Source organism: Alexandromys fortis, unplaced genomic scaffold (genome assembly GCF_014885135.2).
Source record: "Alexandromys fortis isolate MF-2015 unplaced genomic scaffold, M_Fortis_MF-2015_v1.1 scaffold_16, whole genome shotgun sequence".
Classification (NCBI taxonomy): domain Eukaryota; kingdom Metazoa; phylum Chordata; class Mammalia; order Rodentia; family Cricetidae; genus Alexandromys; species Alexandromys fortis.
In genome coordinates, this window is record NW_026067893.1 from 14,860,606 (window position 1) to 14,884,534 (window position 23,929).

The window sequence follows — 23,929 nt, forward strand, 5'->3', positions numbered from 1 at the left end:
CAAGGTTTCTCTGTGTAATCCTGGCTGTGTTAGAACTAGCTCTATAGACCAGGCTGGCCTCGAACTCACAGAGACACCTGCCTCTGTCTCCTGAGTGCTGGGATTAAAGGTGTGCACCACCACAGCGTAGCTTGGGAAGACCCATTTCTAACCTGGATCTTTGAGGTGGGAATCTGGGCCACATCTTCTGCTGGCAGCCTATGTAAAGACCATGGAAGGAGGAAGGCTATTGCTCTTTTTTGCTTGCTTGCTCTGGCTCTCGATCTCCCTAGCAAGTTCATTCACTCACTGGCATTAGAGACTACTTATTCTGGATTCCAGCACACACTGAAGACCAGATTATACATTCAACCTTGTGGATTGAACAACTAGATTTTCAGACCTTTCCTTGGTGGACCACAGCCTGTAAATCATAATAAGTTCCCTTTCTTTTTTTTTTGGTTTTTCGAGACAGGGTTTCTCGAGACAGGGTTTCTCTGTGGTTTTGGAGCCTGCCCTGGAACTAGCTCTTGTAGACCAGGCTGGTCTCGAACTCACAGAGATCCACCTGCAATAAGTCCCCTTTCAATACATAAAGATAAGTCTATGAATTCTGTTCCTCTAGAGCAGTAGTTCTCAACTTTCCTACTGCTGTGACCCTTTAATACAGTTCCTCATGCTGTGCTGATCCCCAACCACAGTTACTTTTGTTACTTCTGCTGCTGCTACTTCATAACTGTGATTTTGCTACTGTTAAAAATCGTAATGCAAATATCTGTATTTTCCAGTGGTCATTCCAGCCCTAGAGGGGTTGAGACCTACAGGTTGAATGCTCCAGAGAACCCTGATTAATAGCCCTGCATGCATATATGTGCACCACCTATGCCTGATACCCACAAGGGTCAGAAGCCTGTCAGATTCCCTGGAACTGGAGTTATGGATAGTTGTGAGCCATCAACATGAGCCTGGGTCGTCTACAAGAGCAGTGTTATTTTATTTTTCTTTTCCAAGACAGGATTTCTCTATGTAGCCCTGACCATCCTGGAACTCACTCTGTAGACTAGGCTGGCCTTAAACTCAGAGATCCATTTGCCAGCCTCTGCCTCCTGAGTGCTGGGATTAAGGGCATGCACCGCCACCACCCCACAATAAGTGTAATTAACCAATGAGCCGTCTCTCCAGCCCTCAGAACAATTTTTTTATACAGAAAAAAAAAAAAACAAAATGTTTGTGATTTACTTACTTGAGAATAAGCTTTTCCACAGCACTTTCTCCGATAAAACCAGAGTCTCTTAAATCTAAGGTATACTGATTGAAAATTTTTCCAGAATTGAGAAAATTAAATATTTCTTCACCTGGATGATGATCAGGAATAGCATCAATTGTAACTGAAAATTTCTTTAGAAATTCCCTGAAACACAAAGACCATTGAATAGTGAAGAGTTAGGACACAAATGGTTTTGTATTTAAAAAACGAAGGCAGTCAGTGGGGCAATAGTGGAGCACACCTGTGATCCCAATACTCCCTAGGGAGAGGCAGGCAGATTTCTGTGAGTTCAAGGCCAGACCGGTCTACAGGACAGCCAAGGCAACACAGAAAAGCCCTGTCTCAAAAAGAATGTTTTGTCCTCTTTAAAGCTCACAGTGAACACCACTGATAAAGATTTATCATGTACCTTGTGGGGTATTTTTAATTTATTTTTTTGTTTGTCAAGACAGGGTTTCTCTGTGTAGGTCTGGCTATCCTGGAACTCACTCTGTGGATCAGGCTGGCCTCTAACTTAGAACCCAGAGATCTGCCTGCCTCTGCCTCCCAAGAACTGGAACCAAAGGCTTGCACCACCATTGCCTGCATGCCTTGGTTTAAATGTTTGCCTTCCAACAAAACCCAAGTGTATCTCAGTCACTGGGCAGCCAGCCATCAGTGGCCCAGCTGTTTCATAAAAGTCAAATTAAAAAATGATTAATAGGACTAGATGCTTATAGATGGTGTGAAAAGACACTACCTGTGTTCTTCCAAGAGGCCATCCTCATCATCTGTACTGTCCTGGTCACCAATTCTGATAGGAGATTTAATGCCCCGGCCTTGTCTTATGTCTTCCTGTAGCTGCTTCTGCAGTTCATCTAACCTGAAAATTAAAAGAATGTACTAATAAATTATTTATATTAACTTACTTTTGAGACTGGTTCTCTCCATGTAGTCTTAGAACTCTCTATAGATCCGCCTGCCTCTGCCTCCTGAGTGCTAAGAGTAAAAGCATGCACACCAGGCCAGTCTTATGACTTTTTAAAAAAGACAACCAGAGCCGGCACTTGGTCTACGGAGCTAGTTCCAGGACAGTCAAGGGTACACAAAGAAACCCTGTCTTGTAAAACCAAGCAAACAAACAAACAAATGACCACCCCACAAACAAACAAAAACCACAAAAGAAACCCAGATCACTTTAGCTGTTATCTAAAAGTAACCCCAACCAAAAACTCTTACTATATACTCTATTTTAAACAAATTCTGTTAGAATACAGGGTAAATCATATCTCCACAAAACATTATACTATTTTAAAGAATGCTACTTTATGGGTATGTGTTTTGCCTACATGCATGTCTGTGAATCACGTGCACGCAGTGCCCATAGAGGCCAGAAGAGGGTGTTGATCTCCTGGCACTGGAGTCACAAATGGTGAGCCATCATGTGGGTGCTGGGAATCAAACCTGGGTCCTCTGGAAGAGCAACCAATACTCTTAGTCACTGAGCCATCTTTCTAGCCCCTTGAATATTTCTTTACAGCTAGAAATTTAAGAATGATCTGTCCAGCCGGGCGATGGTGGCGCACGCCTTTAGTCCCAGCACTCTGGATGCAGAGGCAGGCGGATCTCTGTGAGTTCGAGACCAGCCTGGCCTACTGAGCTAGTTCCAGGACAGGCTCCAAAGCCACAGAGAAACCCTGTCTCGAAAAACAAAACAAAAAAACAAAAAGAATGATCTGTCCAAACCAGAGAACAGAAAAAGAAAAATGGTAAATAATGATCAAATTTGATTATCTTCTCTAATCTTTAATACTCACTGACGTCTTGCAGACCAACATCCTGATACGTCATCTTCACCACACCTAACACTGAGCACTTACTACGGCACACTTAAACATGAACTCTTGGTGAGACTAAAGGAAAATAAGCAATCAATAAACTTACTGTTCTATCACAACTGATGGGTCAATCATCACACCAAATGTTACTTCTGTCTTTGGTCTGAGAAAGATATTCCTACTACCATTGTGTCTGTACATGTGTGTACATATCTAGGTCTTGTGATATATCCTAGGCTGGCCTTACCCTTGAGATCTTCCTGCCTCCCTCCACTTACGTGTTATTACTGGTGTGTACCACCACATGTATCAATGCTTAATTTTAAACATTTCTCTAAATTCAGAGGCAAAAACTTTTAACCTAAATGTCTGAAATTTTTCTATAGTTATTTATATATTTAACAAGTTTGAGACTTGTATATATTAACTTTTATATAATGTAGGCAGTTAAGACTTACTTTTAAAGTGACTTAAAATTGATTTTGAAACTGGGAGTGGTAGCTCATGCCTTTAATCCCAGTCCTTAGATCTGTGAGTTCGAGGCCACTGAGCCATCTCACCTACTCCAGTCGGCTAAACTTTAAATGAAGTTTTGTAGGCTCGTTTTATGGGTAGTCTTTGAATAAATAAGGCATGTTATTCACATTAGCAATAAGTCTGTAACAAGTCACATAATTTTTAATTTAAAGTTTAATTTATATATGTGTGCCACCCGTGTGTGTTTTTCCATAGAGACCAGAAGAGGGTGTTGGAGTTCCTGAAGGTGGTTGTGAGCTACCAGACATGGGTTTTGAAAAACAAAACCAGTCCTGTTGGAAGAGCAGCAAGTATTCTTAGCCAGTGATCCTTATCTCCAGGTCCATTGTTTAAAATTTTTATTTACTTCTTAATTTTTAAAATTATATTTAAGCCAGACATAGTGGCACATGCCTTTAATCCCAACATGCAGGAGGCTGTGGCAGGCAGATCTCTCTGTGAATCTGAGTATATAGTGAATTCCAGGACAGCCAGAAATACATAATGAGACCCTGTGTCAAAAAACAAAAACCAAACAAAATTATATTTATTTGCATGTGTACATGTGCATGTGTGTATGCATACTAGGTTTGTATATAGGCTGGAGGATAACTCAACAGTCAGTCCTCTCCTTTAACTGTAAGTCTCAGGGACTGAAATCTGGATGTCAAGCTCAGCAGCAAGTGCTGTTACTCATTATTCACTGAGATAGACACTGAACTCATGGCACTCTTCTTGCCTTAGTCTCCCAAGTTCCTGAATTCCAACAACTGCCACTATATTCAGCTGGTCACATAAATTTCATTAGGGAAATTATGACCCTCAATTTTTAGAGGTACATAAAGTGGGCTGCTTATTATCATTTTGAACTATTCCTTCAAAGAGTAACATGATATAGGAATAAATGTACAGTTTATCTTGGTTTCAAATTTTATACTTAATGTTGGGCATGGTGTACACACCTGAAAACCCAGAATTTGGGCAAACTAGGAGAAGAATCCAAACTTTGTGGCCAGCCGTAGCAACATATTGAGATCATGCCTAAGCAAATAACCCTTCCCCCAACCCAAGAAAACAGTATCAAAAATGCTTGAAATTGGTAAACATGAAAAAAATGTTTTTTTTTTTCAAATTTTATTTCTGCCAGTGGTAGTGGCGGAGGCACACACCATTAATCCCAGCACTCAGGAGGAAGAGGCAGGGGATCGCTGTGAGTCTGGTCTACAAAGTAAGCTTCAGTCAGAGCTATAGAGAAACCCTGACTCTAGAAAACAAAATGAACAAACAAACAAACCCCCAAAATAAATAAAATAAAGGTTCTTTATTCAAAATAGTTTATACCATATTATACGAAAACTGAGTTTTTTCAGAGTTAAATGATGCTAAATTTTAAAAAACTATGGAAAGCTTCATAGATCTGTATGTCATCCTTACACAGGAGCCGTGTTAACCTTCTCTGTATTGTTCCAATGTGCTGCCGGGTGGTGGTGGCGGCGTACGCCTTTAATCCCAGCACTCGGGAGGCAGAGGCAGGTGGATCTCTGTGAATTCGAGGCCAGCCTGGTCTACATGAGCTGGTTCCAGGTCAGGTTCCAAAGTCACAGACAGACAGAGAAACCCTGTCTTGGAAAAAAAAAAAAAAAAGCCAATCACACAATAGATTTAAAATGTCAGTCAAAATCATAATGAGAAATACTCCTTCACGCTGGCTGGTACGTAAAATGCTGTGGTTGCTGTGGTGGCTCTCCCAAATCCCAATAATCACCTCATGATTCACGAAGTCCACATGTGGGTATAGACCCAAAATACCCGAAAGGAGGTACACACATTATCATAACATTTTTCCTCCCACAACAGCCAAATAGTGGATACTGCCCAAGTGACCATTCATTAATGGATAAGTGAATAAAATGTGGCATGTATTTAAGACAGACTAGCTAACCTTAAAAAGGAAATTCTAACCCAATCTTCACTACAAACAAGACATTATGCTAAGTACAATATTCCTGATCTAACAAGGAAACTACTAAATAATCTCACATGACATATCCAGAGTAGTTAACTTCATAGAAACAGGAAGAAAGAGAAAAATGGTGGCTTGCCAAAGGCAGGGAGGAAAAGCCGAATGGTAATTGACATGGAGTTTCAGTTGAGAAGACGAAGAACATTCTGGAGCTAGGAGGTGGTGATGATGGCTACACTGATGTTAGTGTGCTAAACTAAACGGAATGAGGGCTATGGTGATGGCTGCTGAGTAAGCACTCACCACACAAGCATCAGGACCTGAGTCTGAATTCTCAGAACCCACATAAAAGCTGGATGCATATGCCAGGCTTGGTACTGTGCACTCCTAATCCAGAACCCAGTAGGCAGAGGTAAGCAGAATTCTGTAAATTTGAAGGCAGCCAGGGCTACCCAGTGAGACTCTTATCTCAAAAAAAGAAAAAAAAAAAAAAGACAGAAAGGGGGGGGCACGGCAATGGATGCATAGCTTAAGTGTCTGCAATCCCAGTGTGTAGACAAGGAGATGGGTGGCGGAGACAGGAGACTCCCTGGAGCTCACGGTCAGCTGGCCTCAACACTATGGAAGGAGTCGTCAGAGCTTCACATGCAGGCCACAGCAAACACACACTAGCACTTTCATGCGCACACACAATAAAAATAGGTTCTACCCATGCTTTTCCTCAAGGATATCAGTTAAGACACTGTTATAACAAGCAAAAAGGAATTTATAATGATGCAATACAAGGTATACTGTAAAGCCTCTATCTTTTGATATCTCATGAATAAGAGAGCACATCGTATTTCTACAACAGTTGACACTCCTGTAATAAAGGCACTCCTATAAAATGCATGTTAACTTATAGTTCCCTTGGGATTTCTGGTGCTGGAGCCAGAAGTTAGGGCTTTGCACTTGCTTAATAATCACTTACCACTTGAGCTCAATCCCCAGCCCAACATATACTAATTTATCATTTAAGTTAAATAAAGCCAACAACATAAGCAAAGCAGCTTGTTAAATTTAACAGATTATGATTTTAACCAACCTTTGTGTGTCTTCCATCTCCTTTACAAGACGCTCTAAAGTATTTGTATAAGTTCCACTCTGAGAATATTCCTAAAACAAAAAGAAAGTTTAACAAATACTTTTTAACTTATCTTAGTAGAAGAACTGGGATAATAAGTTATTCAAAGTACTAATGACTATTTTCTGTCAGTAACCTGAGTCTGGATGATACCCTTCTTAAAGGAAAAATTTCACCATCATGCTTTAAATCTAGTATTCTGTACTGCAATCTGATTCCAACATCCATTAGGAGGGACACTGCCTGTAAAACCCTGCTAACCTCTGGATCTAAATTCAAACACCCAAGGGCTTTGTGGCATCCCTGACTTTGGTTCTGCATTCTATTTTAGTGAAATCAAACTACCACTAATTTTTAGGTGTTACCATGGAATATTATACCTTCCCCACCAAACTTTACAGAAATCTTAAAATTAATACAGTTTACTCCCAAGATAGAATGAAGCACTTTATAAATAAAATTGCACACCACAATTAACAACATTTCTACACTCTACCTTCATTTACAGCAGTGGTCTCCAAAGCAGGGGGTGTGCAAGGTGATCCATTGGGGTGCAGGAAGAAAATAATAGAACTTCTATTTATATGGAACTTCTATAGAAACTCCAGTAGAACTTAATCTATAGTAACTTCTACGTAACTGCCACAGGAACATACTTAATTGTTCTTTTTCCTTCTAAATTCTGTTTTGTATATACTTTATTTCAAAAGTACACAGTATTATAGTGGTACATGTATAGAATCTGCAAGTTACATTTATATTGGCGTACATGCTTAAAGTTTCCTTTCAATAAAAAAGTACATGTGATCAAAAAAGTTTGGAGACCACTGATTTACAATAATAAAATTGAAGATATGGGGAACTCATTTACCAAAAGAGAAAATGATACCCACGTCAGTCCAATGATGAGTTGTAGTAGTAAACACCGAATTTTAAAATAAGTTAATAATCTATCTTCTTTACTTCATCCTTTCCCCATCAAGTGAAGACAAATGATCACAGAACTACTTACTATGTAGTCTGATGACTGGGACCTGAGGCCTTTGGAAAAGGCAGGAGGCTTTCTTGAAGCTGGCGGAGTCTGGTTGAAGTTCAAAGCCATTATTTCTTCCAGCGATTTTAATGTTTCTTCTTCCTCATCGCTCTCTAAGTTGTAACCTAAACTTTCTTCATCACTATCAAAATCACCCCTGAATTTCCTTGTCAGTGCACTGCTACCTGCATTAGAATTTCCTGAACTCTCTTTATCTGAAGGTGCTGCAGGGCTTGGGACACGCGGCACAACTTCCAAGGCAGCTGGGGGAGACTCTGTAGGAGGGCTGTACTCTGAATGCAAAGATCCCCCAGAACTTTTCCCTGAAGATTCATTAGAAACAGCCTTAATAGTCTTTGCTTTGTGTTCCTTGTGTTTGGAGGATTCTGCAGAATGCCCAGAATGTTCTTTAGAGGAGGAACGCTCTTTATCTTTTTTAGGAACTGGAAGAGTGCAATTTTTAGCATTTAACGGTACTCGAGAGGAAACAGCACTTGGAACATGGGAAAGTAAAGGTAGTTTTGTCTCTTTTGATGGCACAGAGCCAGCTATTTTACTTTTCTGAAGGTTGCTAGCTCTTTTAATTGCAGATTTTTCCTGAGGTAAAGGTAAGTGGGGCTTCTGTATTTTAGTCTCTTTGGTACTTGCTGCGTGGACTTGGTCACTATTCCTGGAAGAATGGTGGCCAGAATTTGAAGGTGCCAAGTCTGCAGAAGAACGCTCTGTTTCATCATCAGGTTCCTTGGCTATATCTTCCAAGCGCAGAACACCACCCGGTGTCTTCAGTGCAATGTGTCTTATAAACTTTTCCTTCTGATGTGATGTGTCTGGACGCTTCTCTAGGAAGGACTCTTTTGCTTTTGGTATGATAGACTCTTTTGTGCTTTTCAGATCTGAGTCCACAGAATTCCTTTTTCTTTTGTCGGAGAGTTTATTCTGCTTAGAGCCTAAAATTAATTTTTGTCACATCAGTGAAAAGCATACTGTTCTGTCTGGCTCAAGCTTATTCACAGAACTCTGATGAAATGTTTAAACTGAAACCATTCACTATGTATATGTGATGAAGAAAGGGAACTGAAAGGGATGCCCAAGAAATTTAGAGCTAAATGACGGGTACTCAAATGTTATTGTTAGTCTATTAAGTTACTATCTTACCAGAGGTATCGCTCCCTAAACCTAAGACTCTGTACACTGGCACTATGGCAGTAAATGAGGGAATTCTAGAGTACTTCTGCTCAAAGTGGACATTCTTTTCAAGCCCCCAAACCACCTGGTTCTAGAATCAAATACTTCAAAAATAAAAGTATGGGGGTTTTAGATTATAAGCAAATATAGGACTAAAAGACAGATAAATCACTTGGGAGGCAGAGGCAAGGGAATCTCTGAGTTTGAAGTCAGCTTGGTCTACATAGTGCTCCAGGACAGGCAAAGCTACAGAGAGAAATCAATCAATCAATCAATCAAACAAACAAACAAATTCTACCTTGCATTGTGGTGTAAACCTACAATCCCAGCAGTAGGGAGTCTGAGGCCCTGAGGCCTGAGGATCATGAATACAAGGTCAGTCTGGACTAGAAGGGGCTGGGGGAATTGGACAGCCCTGTTTTAAAAAACAAAAACATAAAAACACCAAACCAAAAACTAACCCTATAAATAGACTCATCCAAATATTTCCACCTAGTGATTACCACCAATTTTTATGTCCTTCTAGTTTTCAGTTGCTATGGGTTGTGCTGTGTCTCCCCAAATATGGTCAACCACTGACCTTCACTCAAGGATAAGAACTTAACTGGGAACAGGGTCTCCACAGATATACCCAAATTAAAACAAGGTCGATACGAAGGATCAGCTTCCTTACTAAAATAGGAAATTTAGACCCAAATACAGGTATGCCAGAGGGAATACACAAGATACCATGTTACTGAGTGATGACATTTTCAATCAAGGAATACTGAAGCCTACAAGCAAACACCAGAAGCTGTTAGATGTAAAGATGCAGTCTTCCCCGAGTAATCAGGAAGGCCTTTACCAATGTACTAATTTTAGACTTCAACTTTCTACAACTATGAGGTAACAGTTTTTGCTGTTTGAAGCTATGCAAGCTTGGGTACTTTGTTACAGATGCCTGTGTTCTTTAACAACTGCAACCAGAAACACTTCAATAGCTATTTATTTGCTCAACGTTGGAGGTAAATGGCTTTAATCCTATCATTCAGGAGGCAAAGGCAGTTCGAGGCCAGCCTGGTCTATACAGCATGTTCCTGGACAGCCAGGACTATACAGAAAACTTTGTCTAGAAAAAGCAAAATAAAACAAAACAAAAACAATGCAGGAAGAGAAATTAAATGACTAAAAACCAAGGTTGAGGTAGTTAAACAGATTATCTTTTTTGTTTGTTTGTTTGGCTTGTGGAGACGGTTTCTCTGTGTAGCTTTGGAACCTGTCCTGGAAATCAGTCTGTAGACCAGGCCTGCCTCTGTTTCCTTGAGATGTTATTTTAGAAAGGCCTCTTCGTATTTGAAATATTTGGATACTGTTTTAACTTCATACAAAACATTTCTACAGTATACAAGAATGCAAGAATATGCTGATGTTCATTTGTTCTGAGACAGCAACCCACTGTAGCCCAAGTTAGCCCCAAATTTGCAATCCTCTTCCCTCAGCCTACTGAGTGTTAGAATTACAGGTATGTGCCTCTCTCCTAACACCAAAATTATGTTTCTTGATGTAGCCAAGGATTCAGAACACGTTGCTAAAACACACTATTAGGAACTCCTGAGTAAGGCAGAGAGAAATCAAGACAACAAATTATACAGAATAAATTCAGTCACTTTTTTTGAGGTCAGTTCTTACTCAGTATAGTTCAGGCTGGCTACAAGCTCTAGATCCTCATCTCAGCCTCCTGAGGACTTGAACATAAAGATATGTGCCACCATATCTAGCTTGGAATAATATTCTTCTGGGATGTAATTTTATAAAACTCATTATCTGAGACATTTAATTCTAGAAAGGGAAATGAATATTTGAATAAATTTATTTTCAAACTTACTTAGAAATTCTGTTTAAATCTGATGCTACCTACCTGAAAGTTCCCATGAGTCTGAAGATGATCTTTTTCTTGAGAGATGTCCGTTTTCCTATGAGGAAGTAAAAAATATGAACTTACATTTGGACAGACTTCTAGACCAATAAAGCAAGCATCTATACTCAAAGGTAGGTTTTTTTTGTTGTTTTTTTTTTTTTTTTTTTTTAAAGAACTTTAAAGATCTTAAATAAGGATATGGGCTAGTGATGTAGCTCAATGGTACAGTGCTTGTCCAGAGACAGAAGGCCCAAATGCAATACCAAATACACACACACACACTGCCATCTGCATCATAAAATATGCTAAAAAAAATCACAAAAATGAAGTTCATGTTTCATAAGTTAACAGTAATTTATACTCATAACTCAAAAATTAATACAATAGTTGAAAACTATTAGTTTTTTTTTCTTGGTTTTTCTTTTGTTTTTCCAAGACAAGGTTTCTCTGGCTTTGGAGCCTGTCCTGGCACTAGCGCTTGTAGACCAGGCTGGCCTCGAACTCACAGAGATCCGCCTGCCTCTGCCTCCCGAGTGCTGGGATTAAAGGCGTGCGCCACCACTGCCCGGCATGAAAACTATTAGTTTATGGACCAAATATTATATCTACTTATTATTAGCAACATTCATAGTAAATGCACAATCTTATTGCAAAGAGGCCTCTGAATTTACATTATCTTCTAGTAATACACAATGCCAACCAAGATTTCTTTTTATTCACTCCTGGAATGTTAGTTATTTCTGGTTTATCTGATTTGAAGTTTTCATAGCAGCTATCAACTGCACTTCTACGCAATGTTGGGAACTGCAGGGTTCTTATATACTTGTGGGCAAGCACTGAACCAGAGCTGAATTCCTAGTTCTAAATTGTTTTTGTTTTTGAGCAAGGATTAGGTTACAAAGACCAGCATAGTTGATTTTCTAGGGAAGAGTGGAAAGCTCTGATGCTAATCTGAGTCTATATTCTCAAAAGAAAAATGGTAAGAACTAAAAAAATACATGTAGTTTTCTAAGTCATCAACTATGTTTCTAAGACCCATGCCCAATCAAAGATTTATTTATGGGGCTGGAGAAACAGCTCAGCAGTTATGAGTTTTTGTCCTCTTGTAGGACTTGAGTTCTTATTATCCACATCAGGCAGCTCACAACCATCAGGAACTACAACTCCAAGGGATCTGATGGCTTCTTTTGGCCTCTTGAGTACCTTCACATACAGGTTTAAATAAAATAATAAAGATTTATATATATCTGGAACAGTGATTCTTCAACTTTTGGAGTGCATCAGTTATCCTGATGGCTTTAGAACCAAGAACTGATAGGCTCCAACTCCATTGTTTCTCCAAGCAGAGACTGCATTTCTGACAAATTCCCAACTGCTGCTAGTGCTACTACTGCTCCGAGGACATTTTAAGAACCAATGCTCTAAATTGTTCCTTGTTCTTTTATATTTGCCATTCCTTCAGTACTTTTTTTTTTTAAAGATTTATTTATTTATTAAGCATACAATGTACTGCTGGCAAGGAAGGTACCAGGTCTCATTACAGATGGTTGTGAGCCACCATGTGGTTGCTGGGAATTGAACTCGGGACCTCTGGAAGAGCAGCCAGTGCTCTTACCCTCTGAGCCATCTCTCCAGCCCCCCAGTACTTACTTTTGGAAATCGTAACTTAAAAAAAATGACTATACTTTCCACTAGAAATGATCTTTGCTCCTAGTTTGAAAAAATTGGGTAAAGAAATTTACTGAATTCAATGTAGGGGAGGTGGAGGAAACCCAATGAATTCAGTGTCAGCCCAAATTATGTACTGCATTTCCTTAAATGTCACGGATTACTAAGTATCTTTAGACTTAGGATCTAACCATGGTACAGCAGTGGTAAAGCTAACCCAGTAATTACTGTACATACCAGATTTGACAGGTTGCTCTTCCCAGGTACAGCATCATTCTGTTTGCTGTGCTCATGCCTTGGCTTACATTTTTTCCCTATGCTAGAGGATTTTAAGGATGTTTCTGAGAAAGAATTTTCCGAGTTGATTCTCTGCTCCATTTGTTCCTTTCTCAACTTCTTCTGCTCTCGTTCTCGGCAGTAAGAAGCTAATGACAACTGGAACCGAGCTCCCAGGGGGCTTTCTCCTGGGTGGTGCCGGGACAGACTGCTTCTGCTGCTAACACTTCTGGAGCTGTTCTTGAAGATGTCACCTTCTGTCTCTTGGGCCTGCTTTCTGGAGTCTTCATTGGTCTTTCCTTGATCTCTCTCATTCTTCTCCCTGTTACTTTCATGAATGAACAGTGACTTCCTTCTCTCTGGAGACCGGTGTTTTTTCTTTCGTGCCTTCATCTCTTTGGACAATCGATAAGAGGAAGGAGCATACACACCTGCTCCTTTTAGTAAGTATTTGGAGCCTACTGACATACAAGGCTGACGTGACTCATGTACACCATGATCTTTGTGGTGCTCTTTACCACCTTTCATGAAAGCTTCTAAAATAGGACTTTCTTCTGATGACATTCTTTTGGGTTTGGGTTTTTTTGGTGATGATAATTTCCTTTCAAATTGTTCTGTCTCATTGATGGATACTCCATTTCCTCCATATTTGATGTTTGATTTTTGTTGAGAATCCAACATATGTTTGTCTAAAACAGCCACAATTAAAACACATACAAACTGTATGTTATTAAAAATAAACTAACGTTTCTATTACTATTTAACTATCAATTTATAAATTATTGAAGCTACTAAAAAATTCAAGCCAATTAATATTTGGGTAATAAAATACATTTTGGAAGAGAGAGAAATTAAGAAATAGATTTACCTTTTATGAAGTTTACATTCATGAATCCCTTCTGCTACCTCATCTAACCTCCCTATGGCTCCATTTGTGAGCTACTGTATTAGAGAATAAAAATAATATAAACATTGGGAAGCAGAGGCAGACAGATCTATGAGTTTGAGGCCAGCCTGGTCTACAGAGTGAGTTCCAGGACAGCCAGATCTACACAGAGAAACTCTGTCTTGGGAAAAAATTTAAAAACAAAACAAAACAAAACAAAAACACTATAAACTGAATTATTTTAAATGTTAAAAATGCATAACAAATGGCTCAATGTTTATCGCATCTTCATTAAAACTGTACAATTTCCAATTCTGAAGAGTATAATCAAAGTTTGGAGGCCCTCTTCACCTCTAAAACAACCCATCAAAAATACATTAACAACATGCATACCTTGTTTTGAAGCTGGCTTGAAGAAATCTATGATTGATTGTTTCCTGAAAACAAAAGCACAACTAATATGGCATCACAAAATCAAGTATTAAAACATAAATACTTTAGATTAAGTGGTGAATGTTAGATTTACATAATACAGCTGGATTCCACTCTGTGATGTAACTAATCAGGTTCTGACAATAGTAATCATACTTTGCTAAGCCATAAGAAAGTTGAAAATATAACCAATTTTCTCTGTTTATATATACAACTGAGACAATGAAATCAAGAATACTAAAATGGCAAAACTGCAGTGTAAATCTAGGGAAGTGGTGAGTAATGGCGATAGATCATAAACCTTCACAAACTCTTGCAGCAGGAGCAGAGTAACAGATGGGAGAAACAACACCTGGGTTGATTCTAGGGAGGTAGTTGAAAGGAATGTGCAAGGCAAAAGCAGAAAGCATCATTTGAGTCTAAACTAAGCAACAGCAAAAACTAGAATGAGCCACACTGTGTTTCAAATGTTTTTTCTTTTCCTAAATCTAAAATTCCTTAAGATTAGCCAGCAGTAGTGGAGCACACCTTTAATTCAAGCACTCAGGACACAGAAGCAGGTGCATTTGTTTGAGATCAGGCTGGTCTATGTAGTGAATTTTAGGCCAGTGAAATTCATAGTGAATTTCACTATGAAATTACATAGTGAGACCTTGTCTCAGGGGACACCACCCACACACAAACTAAAAAACCATATAAACAAAAACACAAAAGAGTTCAAGGAGCTGAAGAGATGGCTCAGTGTTTAAGACCCTTGCTGTTCTTGCAGAGAAGCGGTTTGGTTATTCACAAATGTCTGACTCCAGCTCCAGGGTATGTAACACCCTCTTCTGGTCTCCTCAGGCACCAGGCACACACATGGTGCAGATATACATGCAGCCAAAACACTCATACACATAAAATAAGTAAAATATTAATAAAACTCTTGAGCATTTTTTAAAAAAAAAAAAACAGCATACTACACAAATGAAAAACAGAAATGTGAAAGTTAACAAGGAAAAAAAAATCTAAAACCAAACTGGTTTAATAATTTTTATGGGTTACTGTGCCCTAACATGGGCACACAACAATTATTACCAAAACCTAAACTCTGACTTACTCTTGCACACTGGGCTGTCAGCTTATAAAAGGGCGATATTACATGTATAGGAAAATTGAGTAAATAACTTACTGAGGGGCTGGAAAGGCTCAGCAGTTAAGAATACTGACTGCTCTTCCAGAGGACCTGGGTTCAATTTCGAGCACCCACATGGCAGCTCACAACTGTCTGTAACTCCAGTTCCAGGGGATCTGACACCCTCACACAGACATACACTCACACAGACATACATGCAGGCAAAACATCAATGAACATGAAATAAAGTAAATAAGTTATAAAAAAATTTATAAAATGTATCCACTTTGCTGATAGCCAGCAGCAGTAGGCTACCAGCATTGTCTCCTCTGTGGATGAACTTGATTACTCAGTGAATGAGCAATCCAAATCCAAGGCTGATGTCCTTTTCTATCTTTTCATTGGTCACATAAGAGTGATGCGCATCATTACTGGCTTACTTAAGACTTGAAAAGTAAGTTGATAGAATCTAAATGGTTCTGACTGAAAGATAAGTTACAGGCTAAAGGAGAATATATACATTTGTTTATAGAAAGTAAATTACGTAAGGTGAATTAACTCCACCACCGAGTAAAGGAAGAAATGCTAGTCTGCAAAGGGAAGACAAGTGATACCCTATTATTGGTAGCTGGAAAGGTGGAAAAGAATCCATAAGCAGCTAATGCAAATCAAAATAATATTACTAGTTCTGCTAAATATAACGCCATATCTCTTCCCTAAAGCATCAAGCCTAATACTCCTCCTAAATACACTAGAAAGAGGGGGGGAAATGGCTTTAGGTAAATCACATAACTATAAATGAAACTTTCTAGGGGTAAAAATAATTGCTTCCTTAAGTTGAATGCACAGAAATGTCCATAACTTCTCTGTAACTGGTTAAAAAGATTATGACAGCCTCACAAACCTTTATCTGAAAGTTCAGGAACCAAACGGGTTAGAATTCTGGATTTACTGGACTTTGGGAAGGAAATAACTTGAATGTATTATATACAGCCCCCAGCATGGTCTGGTGTTGTAACCTGTAGCCAAACATACTAATATTTCTCCAGCAAAGCTTATGACACCAGTAGACAACCTTGCATTAACTCTGGCCAGCCTGCCTCGGCTGCCAAATGAGCTGTGGTAAAAAACTTAATGGAAGCGTTTGTTTTTCATAGCTTTCTGGCATTCAGAAGTAAGATAAAGGGTTGTGAGTCTATGCCACAATACTTTTAAAGCACAAATTTACTTTTAACCGTGTTACTTTTAAAAATTAAAATAAAAAGACAGTACCAAGTTCATAGATAATTTAAGTATGTTTTATTGTCAGAGGATGTCATTTGATGAAATTCTCCATCATTACATAGCTCCCAGAAAATCTTTACAAAGAAAGAGAGAGGAGAGGGGAGAGGGGAGAGGGGAGAGGGGGAGAGGAGGAGAGGAGGAGAGGAGGAGAGGAGGAGAGGAGAGGAGAGGAGAGGAGAGGAGAGGAGAGAGAGAGAGAAGAAAAAATAAAGAGGAAAAGAAAGCTTTCTTGGAGAGGCAGAAAGTTACTCAAGGAGAAAACGGGCACATTACAAAAATTTTTTTAGTATGAATGATCGTGTACACTGTACTATAAAGTAATTCGTGGGTTTTCCTTATCACATCTTACATAATTTCACGCACAGTGTAGAAACCAACAGCATCAGAACGATCTAAATAGATGCATTGAGTAGGGAGGGTCCCAGGTCAAGCTCTCGAAAAGAATAAAAATAACCTTCTACCTAAGCGAGCTCTCCGTAGCTACTGTGGTCACTAAACCAAAAGCAACATCCCAACTACAGAAAAGGAGACTCCAACTCCCAGAAGCCCCGCGCGGAGGCGGGGCAAGGGTTTGCAGGCCCCAGAACATTAAGGCCTGAGCTCGCTGAGGATGGCGGGAACTCAAGAGCAGCCGTCCGCAGTCCTCCCTTCTACCCGTGTCCCCGCGACCCGGCCCCTTCTCAAGCCCCTCTGCACGGTACCTGTCCCCAGGACTTTCTGTTCTTTTTCCCGCTGCAGCAGGGGCGGTACTACCGGGTCTCAGATGGCAGCGCGGGGGCGACGACCCCGGGGCTGGGGATGAGGGGAAACCTGGCCTAGCGGGCATGCAGCGCCTTGTCATGTCGGCGCCGCTGGCGACGGCGGCATGAGCTGTGAATGGAGAAGCTGGTTGCGTGGTTGCCGTCTTGCTGCTGGGACTCGGGGAGGCTGTCGGTGCAGAGGTGGGCGGCACCCCCTACTCTCTTCATGGCGGTTCTCTCTTCGGAAGTGACTCCGGCGTGAGCGGGAAGGAACCCGAGGACCGCCAGGGGGCGGGCCTTACCTAAGGTTCCGCGTCTTGATTGGCTGACCTGGGGGTCACTCTGGTGGTGACCCAATGAAAAGCCTCGTCCTAGAAGGAGCAGGCGGGGGCTTCTGGAAGGAGGAGGGGAGAATGAAAACTGCCCTCCCCAGACCCGTCACGTGCGCCTGAGGCGCGCGCCTCCGCGTCGGGGCCGCGCCGGCCTTGGCGGGTGCGTGGGAGTGGGAAAGGGAAGACTGCGGTGAGTGCTACGACAGCTGGCGACACCCGCCTGATCGAGGGGCAGGGGTGAGGTTTGCAGAAGTAAATCCAAGCCTGCAGCTGTCTGCAGCGAGGTTGTCCAGCAGTTGTCACGATTGTGCTTAAGGAAGTGCACGGCTGCGCTAATATTACATAGTCACTTTAGCATCTTAGGCCAAAGTGCCATAATGCTGTCACCATTTCCTCAGTAATCTGCTCTGTCCATTGTGATTTGGCCGTTCTGTGAGGGATCTTGTATACAATCATATGCTTTTGCCCCTCCCCCCCACTCCACTAAGGGCAGGGTAGGGAGGATACCCAAGCATTGATGTAGATTTTTTTTTTTTTTAATTCTGTAAAAGCGTTTGTCTGTAATGGGTTTCCCTTGAAGTCCCTGCAAATAGACGTTTTGGGGGATTTTTGTACGGATCATTCCTCATTTGTCAAGGGCCGTTGCTTTGAAGGCAACTGGGTTAGTCTGGGTTTTCTTTGTAAGCTGAGAGACTGCTCAGATAGTATTTCTGAGTCTCACACTCCCTGTGTATAGAATGGATATCTTACTTCTCTGGGTAATTTTAAGCCATAAAAAACATCAATGTAAACAGGTTTAAATTCTGTTAAGCAATTGGTACAAATACATGGTTCCCTTTCCTTTGTCCTTCAGACTCCTGAGGACGGTTGCTGTAAGGAAGGCCTGAATCCTAGCACTTGGGAGATTGAAGAGACTGAGGCCGTGGCTATAGTGAGAGTTCAGGGCATAAAGGAACTTGCTTTCACAACCCAGGACCACAGGACAGAAAGAGATAGCTGATGCCATCCAGCAAGTCATCCTGTGACTTTTGTCATCATATACACACACATGAAATAAATATAAGGAAAGAGAGAAATAGCCTAGTGGTGGTGGCACACGCCTTTAATCCCAGAACTCAGAAAGCAGAGGCAGGCAGATCTCTGTGAGTTTGAGGCCAGCCTGGTCTATAGAGCAAATTCCAGGACAGGGCTATACAAAGAAACACTGGAGAGAGAGAGAGAGAAAGAGAGAGAGAGAGATTAAGGTTAGTCTTGACTATGTAGTAAGATCCTGTCTCAAAAGAGCTAAATAAAATATTCCAGTGACTGAAAAATTCCCATTATAATGCTTGTCAATAAACAAAATATCAATCTCAAAGATGTCCAGGATTTAATTAAGAGGAATGTTCCCTCAGTTGGATAGAACAAATTCCTAAATGACACACAAAAAAATTTGAGCAGGTCTTCCAAATTTATTTTACTGAGACTGAATTGCTTCTGTTTCTAAGCACACTAGACTGACCCAAAGTTCACCTCTCTTCTCTTCCCTGGTAGCTCTCAAGAGGAAGAATTAATGAGAATAAAGCGACCAATAAGCTGGCAAAGTAGGAGGTAGGAGGTAAAGAGTAAACATGGGTCTTCCCAGAACACACAGCTGTTTATGGGTAGGAAAGCTGTAAGGACAGAAGTACCAAAATCAATGGCACTTTTCTGCTTCTTATGACAGAGAATTCACTGTGCTGCCTATATGTATTATTTGATACATTTAAAAAAAAGCATAATAGATGCTGAAAATATGTTGAACCTATGTTTATGCCTTTTTCCGTGCATCATTTCCTGTTCCTTGATGTAGTACTTTCTGTTGGCTGTTTCTACACTAGGAAGTCCCTGCTTCCATAACAGCACATCCACAAAACTTTTAAGATGATTCATTTCATTGCATGCTCAGTCCATAAAAAGAATAAAGCATAAAAACACATTCTGCATGATCAATTAGCCGCTTTTCTTGGATTATAGTATTTGAATCATCCAGCCTCCAAACCATCACTTTAAAATCTCTACTCCTGTTGCCAAACAATAGTTTTCACATTTTCTTAATCTGATCAGCAGATTATGAAGTTAAGTGAGGCAAGAAATCCCTTGATCAATAAATGGAGTCATAATGAAAGCACAACTTAAAAAAAAAAATCTCTCCTTAACTGGGAAGTAGTTGCCTAAATCCTCAATAAACATCAAAGCTTTTCTTTGCTTAAGCTGCACAGGAAAAAGATACAGATTTGGGTTGCAGGGTGAGATGCATTCAGCATTACTAACAAATGGGTAGAAACTAAGACGTTCCTTTCCTCCAAAGAGAACTGAACCCCTGTCATGTGTTTATACTCTTCACTTTTCATGTGTACATATACACTATGCACAGACATATATATTCCCAGTCAAGGGTTTCCCCTACCTCTTAGGTTACCGAAGATGAAACTCAGGGTCTCATGCATATGAGGCAAGCACACTGCCACTAAGTTATTCTCAGTTTTGTGAGAGCTTTTTGGTTTGTTTCCTCTTGTACTTTGTAGTGGACTGAAAATAGATAGCCAGGGAACTATAGACTAAAAGCTGTCAAAAGAGCTCTCGTGTGTGCTCTCATAGGGTGACAAGATAGGAGAGAAAACCTGAGATGTGGATGGGGGATGATGAACAGTGTCAGCAAGACTAGGTGAGAGAGCTAACACGGAGAAAATCTGAGAAAGGAAGGCCAGACTGTAAGCGGCTGGTTAGGTACGATTTCTGAGTGTGGGGATAAGGAAGCAAAGGCTCAGAACCTGGAGTGGCTTTTGAAACTTTATTTGTTTGGTTTTCCAGACAGGGGTTTCTCTGTGTACCCCTGGCTGTCCTCAAACTCAATCTGTAGACCAGGTTGGCCTTGGACTCACATATTCGCCTTCCTCTGCCTCCTGACTGCTGGGATTAAAGGCTAAATTATTTATTTTGATGCATGTGAGTATTCTGTCTACGTGTATGTCTGTGTACCACTTGCAAGCCTGCTGCTCAGAGAGGCCAGAAGGCAGCAGTGAACGGCCCTAGAGTCACAGGCAGTTGTGAGCTGCCATGTTGGTGCTGGGAATTGGAGCTCTGGGTCCTCTGGAAGAGCAGCCAGTGCTCTGAACCACTGAGACTTGTCTCTAGCCCTGCCCCTTCCCGCCACCTCCCCTGCCTGTGTATATAAAGTATTTGTGAGCTATCTGGTACTCTAGCAGCAACTCCAGAGTTAGCAGGCTCTGGCACTCATGAGAGGAATGGGAGAGATAGCCAGGGAAAAGTGTCACTAGGGACAGCAAGCTCTGGGAACGTGACTGTCTAAGGGATGCCAGCGAACTCAAGCAGTCACAAAGACTTGTGATCTCACAGAAAACCTCAGCACTCAGGGATTAAGAGAATAATCAGTACATAACACAGACTCGCTAAAAATCTAGAAACATGGAAAGCAACTTCTGGCTTTACAAGAATGGCATGATTTTGTGTTGAGATTGCTCTACTTGGAAATTAACTCCAAGGCTCTCAGAGGGTGCCCAAGGGCAGGCCAAGAGACAAAGATCCATGTGCTGAGGAGAGGGTGGGGGTAGGAGTGTGTGGAGGGTGGTCTGAGAGGGGGGATAAGGAACAGACTCAGAGAAACAGGAAACAATTAACTTGAAAGCCTGACAGAGAAAGACAGACCACATAAGGGTCTCAAGAAGGGAAAGGTGAGCTCACCATGGCTCAAGACACACACACACACACACACACACACACACACACACACACACACAGAGCACCTTTGCAAACAGATGCTGAACGAGACAGGGCTGAGCAAATGATTGGAAAAAAGCACCAGTTTAGCTTCAGGGACCACCTGCGAGGTGCCAAATTTAATATAACGTCACGCAATCCAAACGTCCTAGGAGTAAGGAGTAAAACTGCAAACCCCGCAGCTAAGGACGCCTGTTTCGTGTTATTTCCCTATGGAATGTTTCAAGACAATTTCCCACATACACATGAGAAATATATTCGTGAATTTTAACATATTTAACAATTCTTATACTACTGCTTAGTTACTTCATTCTTTGTCATCTTTGCTGGGGATCAATTTCAGAGCCTTATCCATGCTAGGCAAATGTTCTGCCGTCTAGTTACGTCCCTGACCCTTGCTGTTTTGAGACTGGGCCTCACTGTCTCACTTAACTCACTAGGTAGACCATCTTCCCACAATCCTCCTGCCTCACCTCCTAAGAACAGGGGTTATAAGCATGTGCCATCACAGCCATTTTGACTTTAAGCATGTAACATACATAGTACGTGTACACACACACACACATGTTCTATGGACTTTTTTGTGTGTGTGACATATACCTATGTTGGTGTGTATACATATAGGAGGAAAGAAGAGAGAGTGAGGTCCAAGTTTCTACAGTGGTAGTAGACTTGTCTATCTAAAAGTGTTGGGAATTATTGGTTTTAGAGACTCCGGCCTGCAGTCAGGCATTTCTCACACATGGTTAGTGAGCCCTTAGAAAGTTTTGAAACTGAAGAATTACCAACTGCCCCAGGATGGGGCACAGAGAATGCTAGTGCAGTTCACATGGTATATGAGCTCCAAACTAATTTGAATTACAGATTGTCTTTCCTGAAGACTTGAATGTTAACTTGCTGATAGGGAGAACTTCCTGTACATTTCACTGCATATGGTAGGAAACACTGGTCCTTCTTTTTCTAATAGTGTGTCTTTGCCTTCCTGTACTCTAACACCTTCTAGACAGAGAGGAGCTGATTAACCTCTCTCGGGTCTTCAGTAATCTAGTGCCTGCAAGAGGGATATGGGTGAGAGGGGATAGTTCAAAATGTCCATCATGAAGAACTTGATTTCCCTGGAGCTGTAGAGAGTCTTTTGGGGGTAATAATTTGATCTCAGACCTTTGTACTGCTCTTAGCAGAATTCAACATATTGACTATGATGTATGTGACTTATTTTTATTTCGCAGGTATAGGTATTTTGCCAGTATCTATGTCTATACCATAAGTATGCAGAGACTAGAAAAGGGTACCAGATATCCTGGTATTGGAATTCCAACTAGTTGTGAGCCATCATGTGCGTGCTAGCAATTGAACCCAGTTTTTTTGAAGAACAGCCAGCTTGTAACCACTGAACTATCTAGCCCCAACCATGATGCATCTTGTATTTTTTTTATGGTGCTAGGGATGGAACACAGGGACATAAACACACACATACACATTCATGCTACTACTGTGTTACACCTTTAGCCTCACAGGTCTTTCCTTTATCTTCAAGCTTTAAGTTTGAAGAACATCATAATGCTGAGCCTGAGCCATAAGATAGCCTCCTAGGAAGGTGTACATTTTAGCCCCAAAGAGGTTTTTTGTTTGTTTTATTCCATTGTTGTCTAGATTTTGTGAGATGCTGTCTTGCTTGTGTAGCCTGCTAACCTGGAATGTACTATGTAGACCAGACTGGCCTTAAACTCATGATCATGGAGGGTTGGGATTATGTGCCTATATTTCTATATCAAGCCCCAAATAATTTTTTCCTGAACTTTTTAAAAATTGTTTTTATTAAACTACGTATTTTTCTCTGTTCCCATCCCTTCCTCTCCCCTCCCCTTTTACCCTCTCCCATGGTACCCATGCTCCCGATTTACTCAGGAGATCTTGTAAAGACATGAAAAAAAAATTTAAATTTAAGATATTATATACAAACTTTGAGATTTTGTTTTGTTTTGAGTAGCACAATCAAGGTTCTCACACTTGCCCCACATGTAGGTAATGAAGAAATATTTAGTAGCCAGGAAGCTACCTTTAATCTCAGCATTGGGGAGGCAGAGGCAGGTGGTGCTTTGTGAGGTTGAGGCCAGCTTGGTCCATATAGAGAGTTCTAGTACAGTGAAACCCTGCCTCAATCAATCAATCAATAAAATTAAAATTGAAATAAAATCAGATCATTTTCCTATCTCTTATAGAGACATGGAGTCAAAGAATATTTCTTAACACTGATGATGTCCACAGCAAGCTCTCTTTGGACATGTTGTGGGTCAGACCCTGTTGTAAGCAGTTTCTGGATTCTGACCCATTTAATCACCACATTCCTACAAATTAGAAAAGGTGGCCTGGTCCAGCGTCCATATCAGCACGATGATAAATGGTACCTGGTACTCGGCTCAGTGTGGAAGGAGGTGGGACTGGGAGCACTGGAGGGCACATTCCTGACTAAGTGGGGGCAGTGTCTCTAGACCATAATTTCCACATGGGAATGTAGGTCTGTTGCTTCTCCTCACAGCACAAAACCCTGGGGAGCCATGAGTGAGACATGACAGGCCTGCTGTCAAAGCAGGCAGTTGCTAGTGATTTCACATACACCCCAATACTTGTTTATTTCTTTTTTTTTTTTTTTTTTTT

The 23,929-nt window shown here is 40.8% G+C and overlaps 1 protein-coding gene and 1 non-coding gene across 3 annotated transcripts in view; both read right to left on the minus strand.

Moving 5' to 3' along the window:
- Slf2 (SMC5-SMC6 complex localization factor 2) overlaps positions 1-17,521 on the minus strand; it is a 51,197-nt gene extending 33,676 nt beyond the window's left edge. The window contains exons 1-8 of one of the 2 annotated variants that reach the window (XR_007592560.1): positions 17,142-17,521; positions 14,004-14,047; positions 12,686-13,413; positions 10,781-10,835; positions 7,678-8,645; positions 6,627-6,697; positions 1,986-2,108; positions 1,223-1,390 (exon numbers count right to left, since the gene is read on the minus strand). Coding sequence is in view for 1 of the 2 variants with exons in the window: in XM_050146645.1 (XP_050002602.1) it covers positions 1,223-1,390; positions 1,986-2,108; positions 6,627-6,697; positions 7,678-8,645; positions 10,781-10,835; positions 12,686-13,413; positions 14,004-14,047; positions 17,142-17,281 (2,297 nt within the window). In the remaining variant the exon portion in view is untranslated. The remainder of the gene's footprint in view (positions 1-1,222; positions 1,391-1,985; positions 2,109-6,626; positions 6,698-7,677; positions 8,646-10,780; positions 10,836-12,685; positions 13,414-14,003; positions 14,048-17,141) is intronic. The other variant, XM_050146645.1, reaches the window with a different exon arrangement.
- LOC126506318 (U6 spliceosomal RNA) lies at positions 4,973-5,074 on the minus strand. The gene has a single exon (XR_007593175.1). It is a non-coding gene; the product is annotated as a U6 spliceosomal RNA (small nuclear RNA).
- Positions 17,522-23,929: the final 6,408 nt, after the last annotated feature.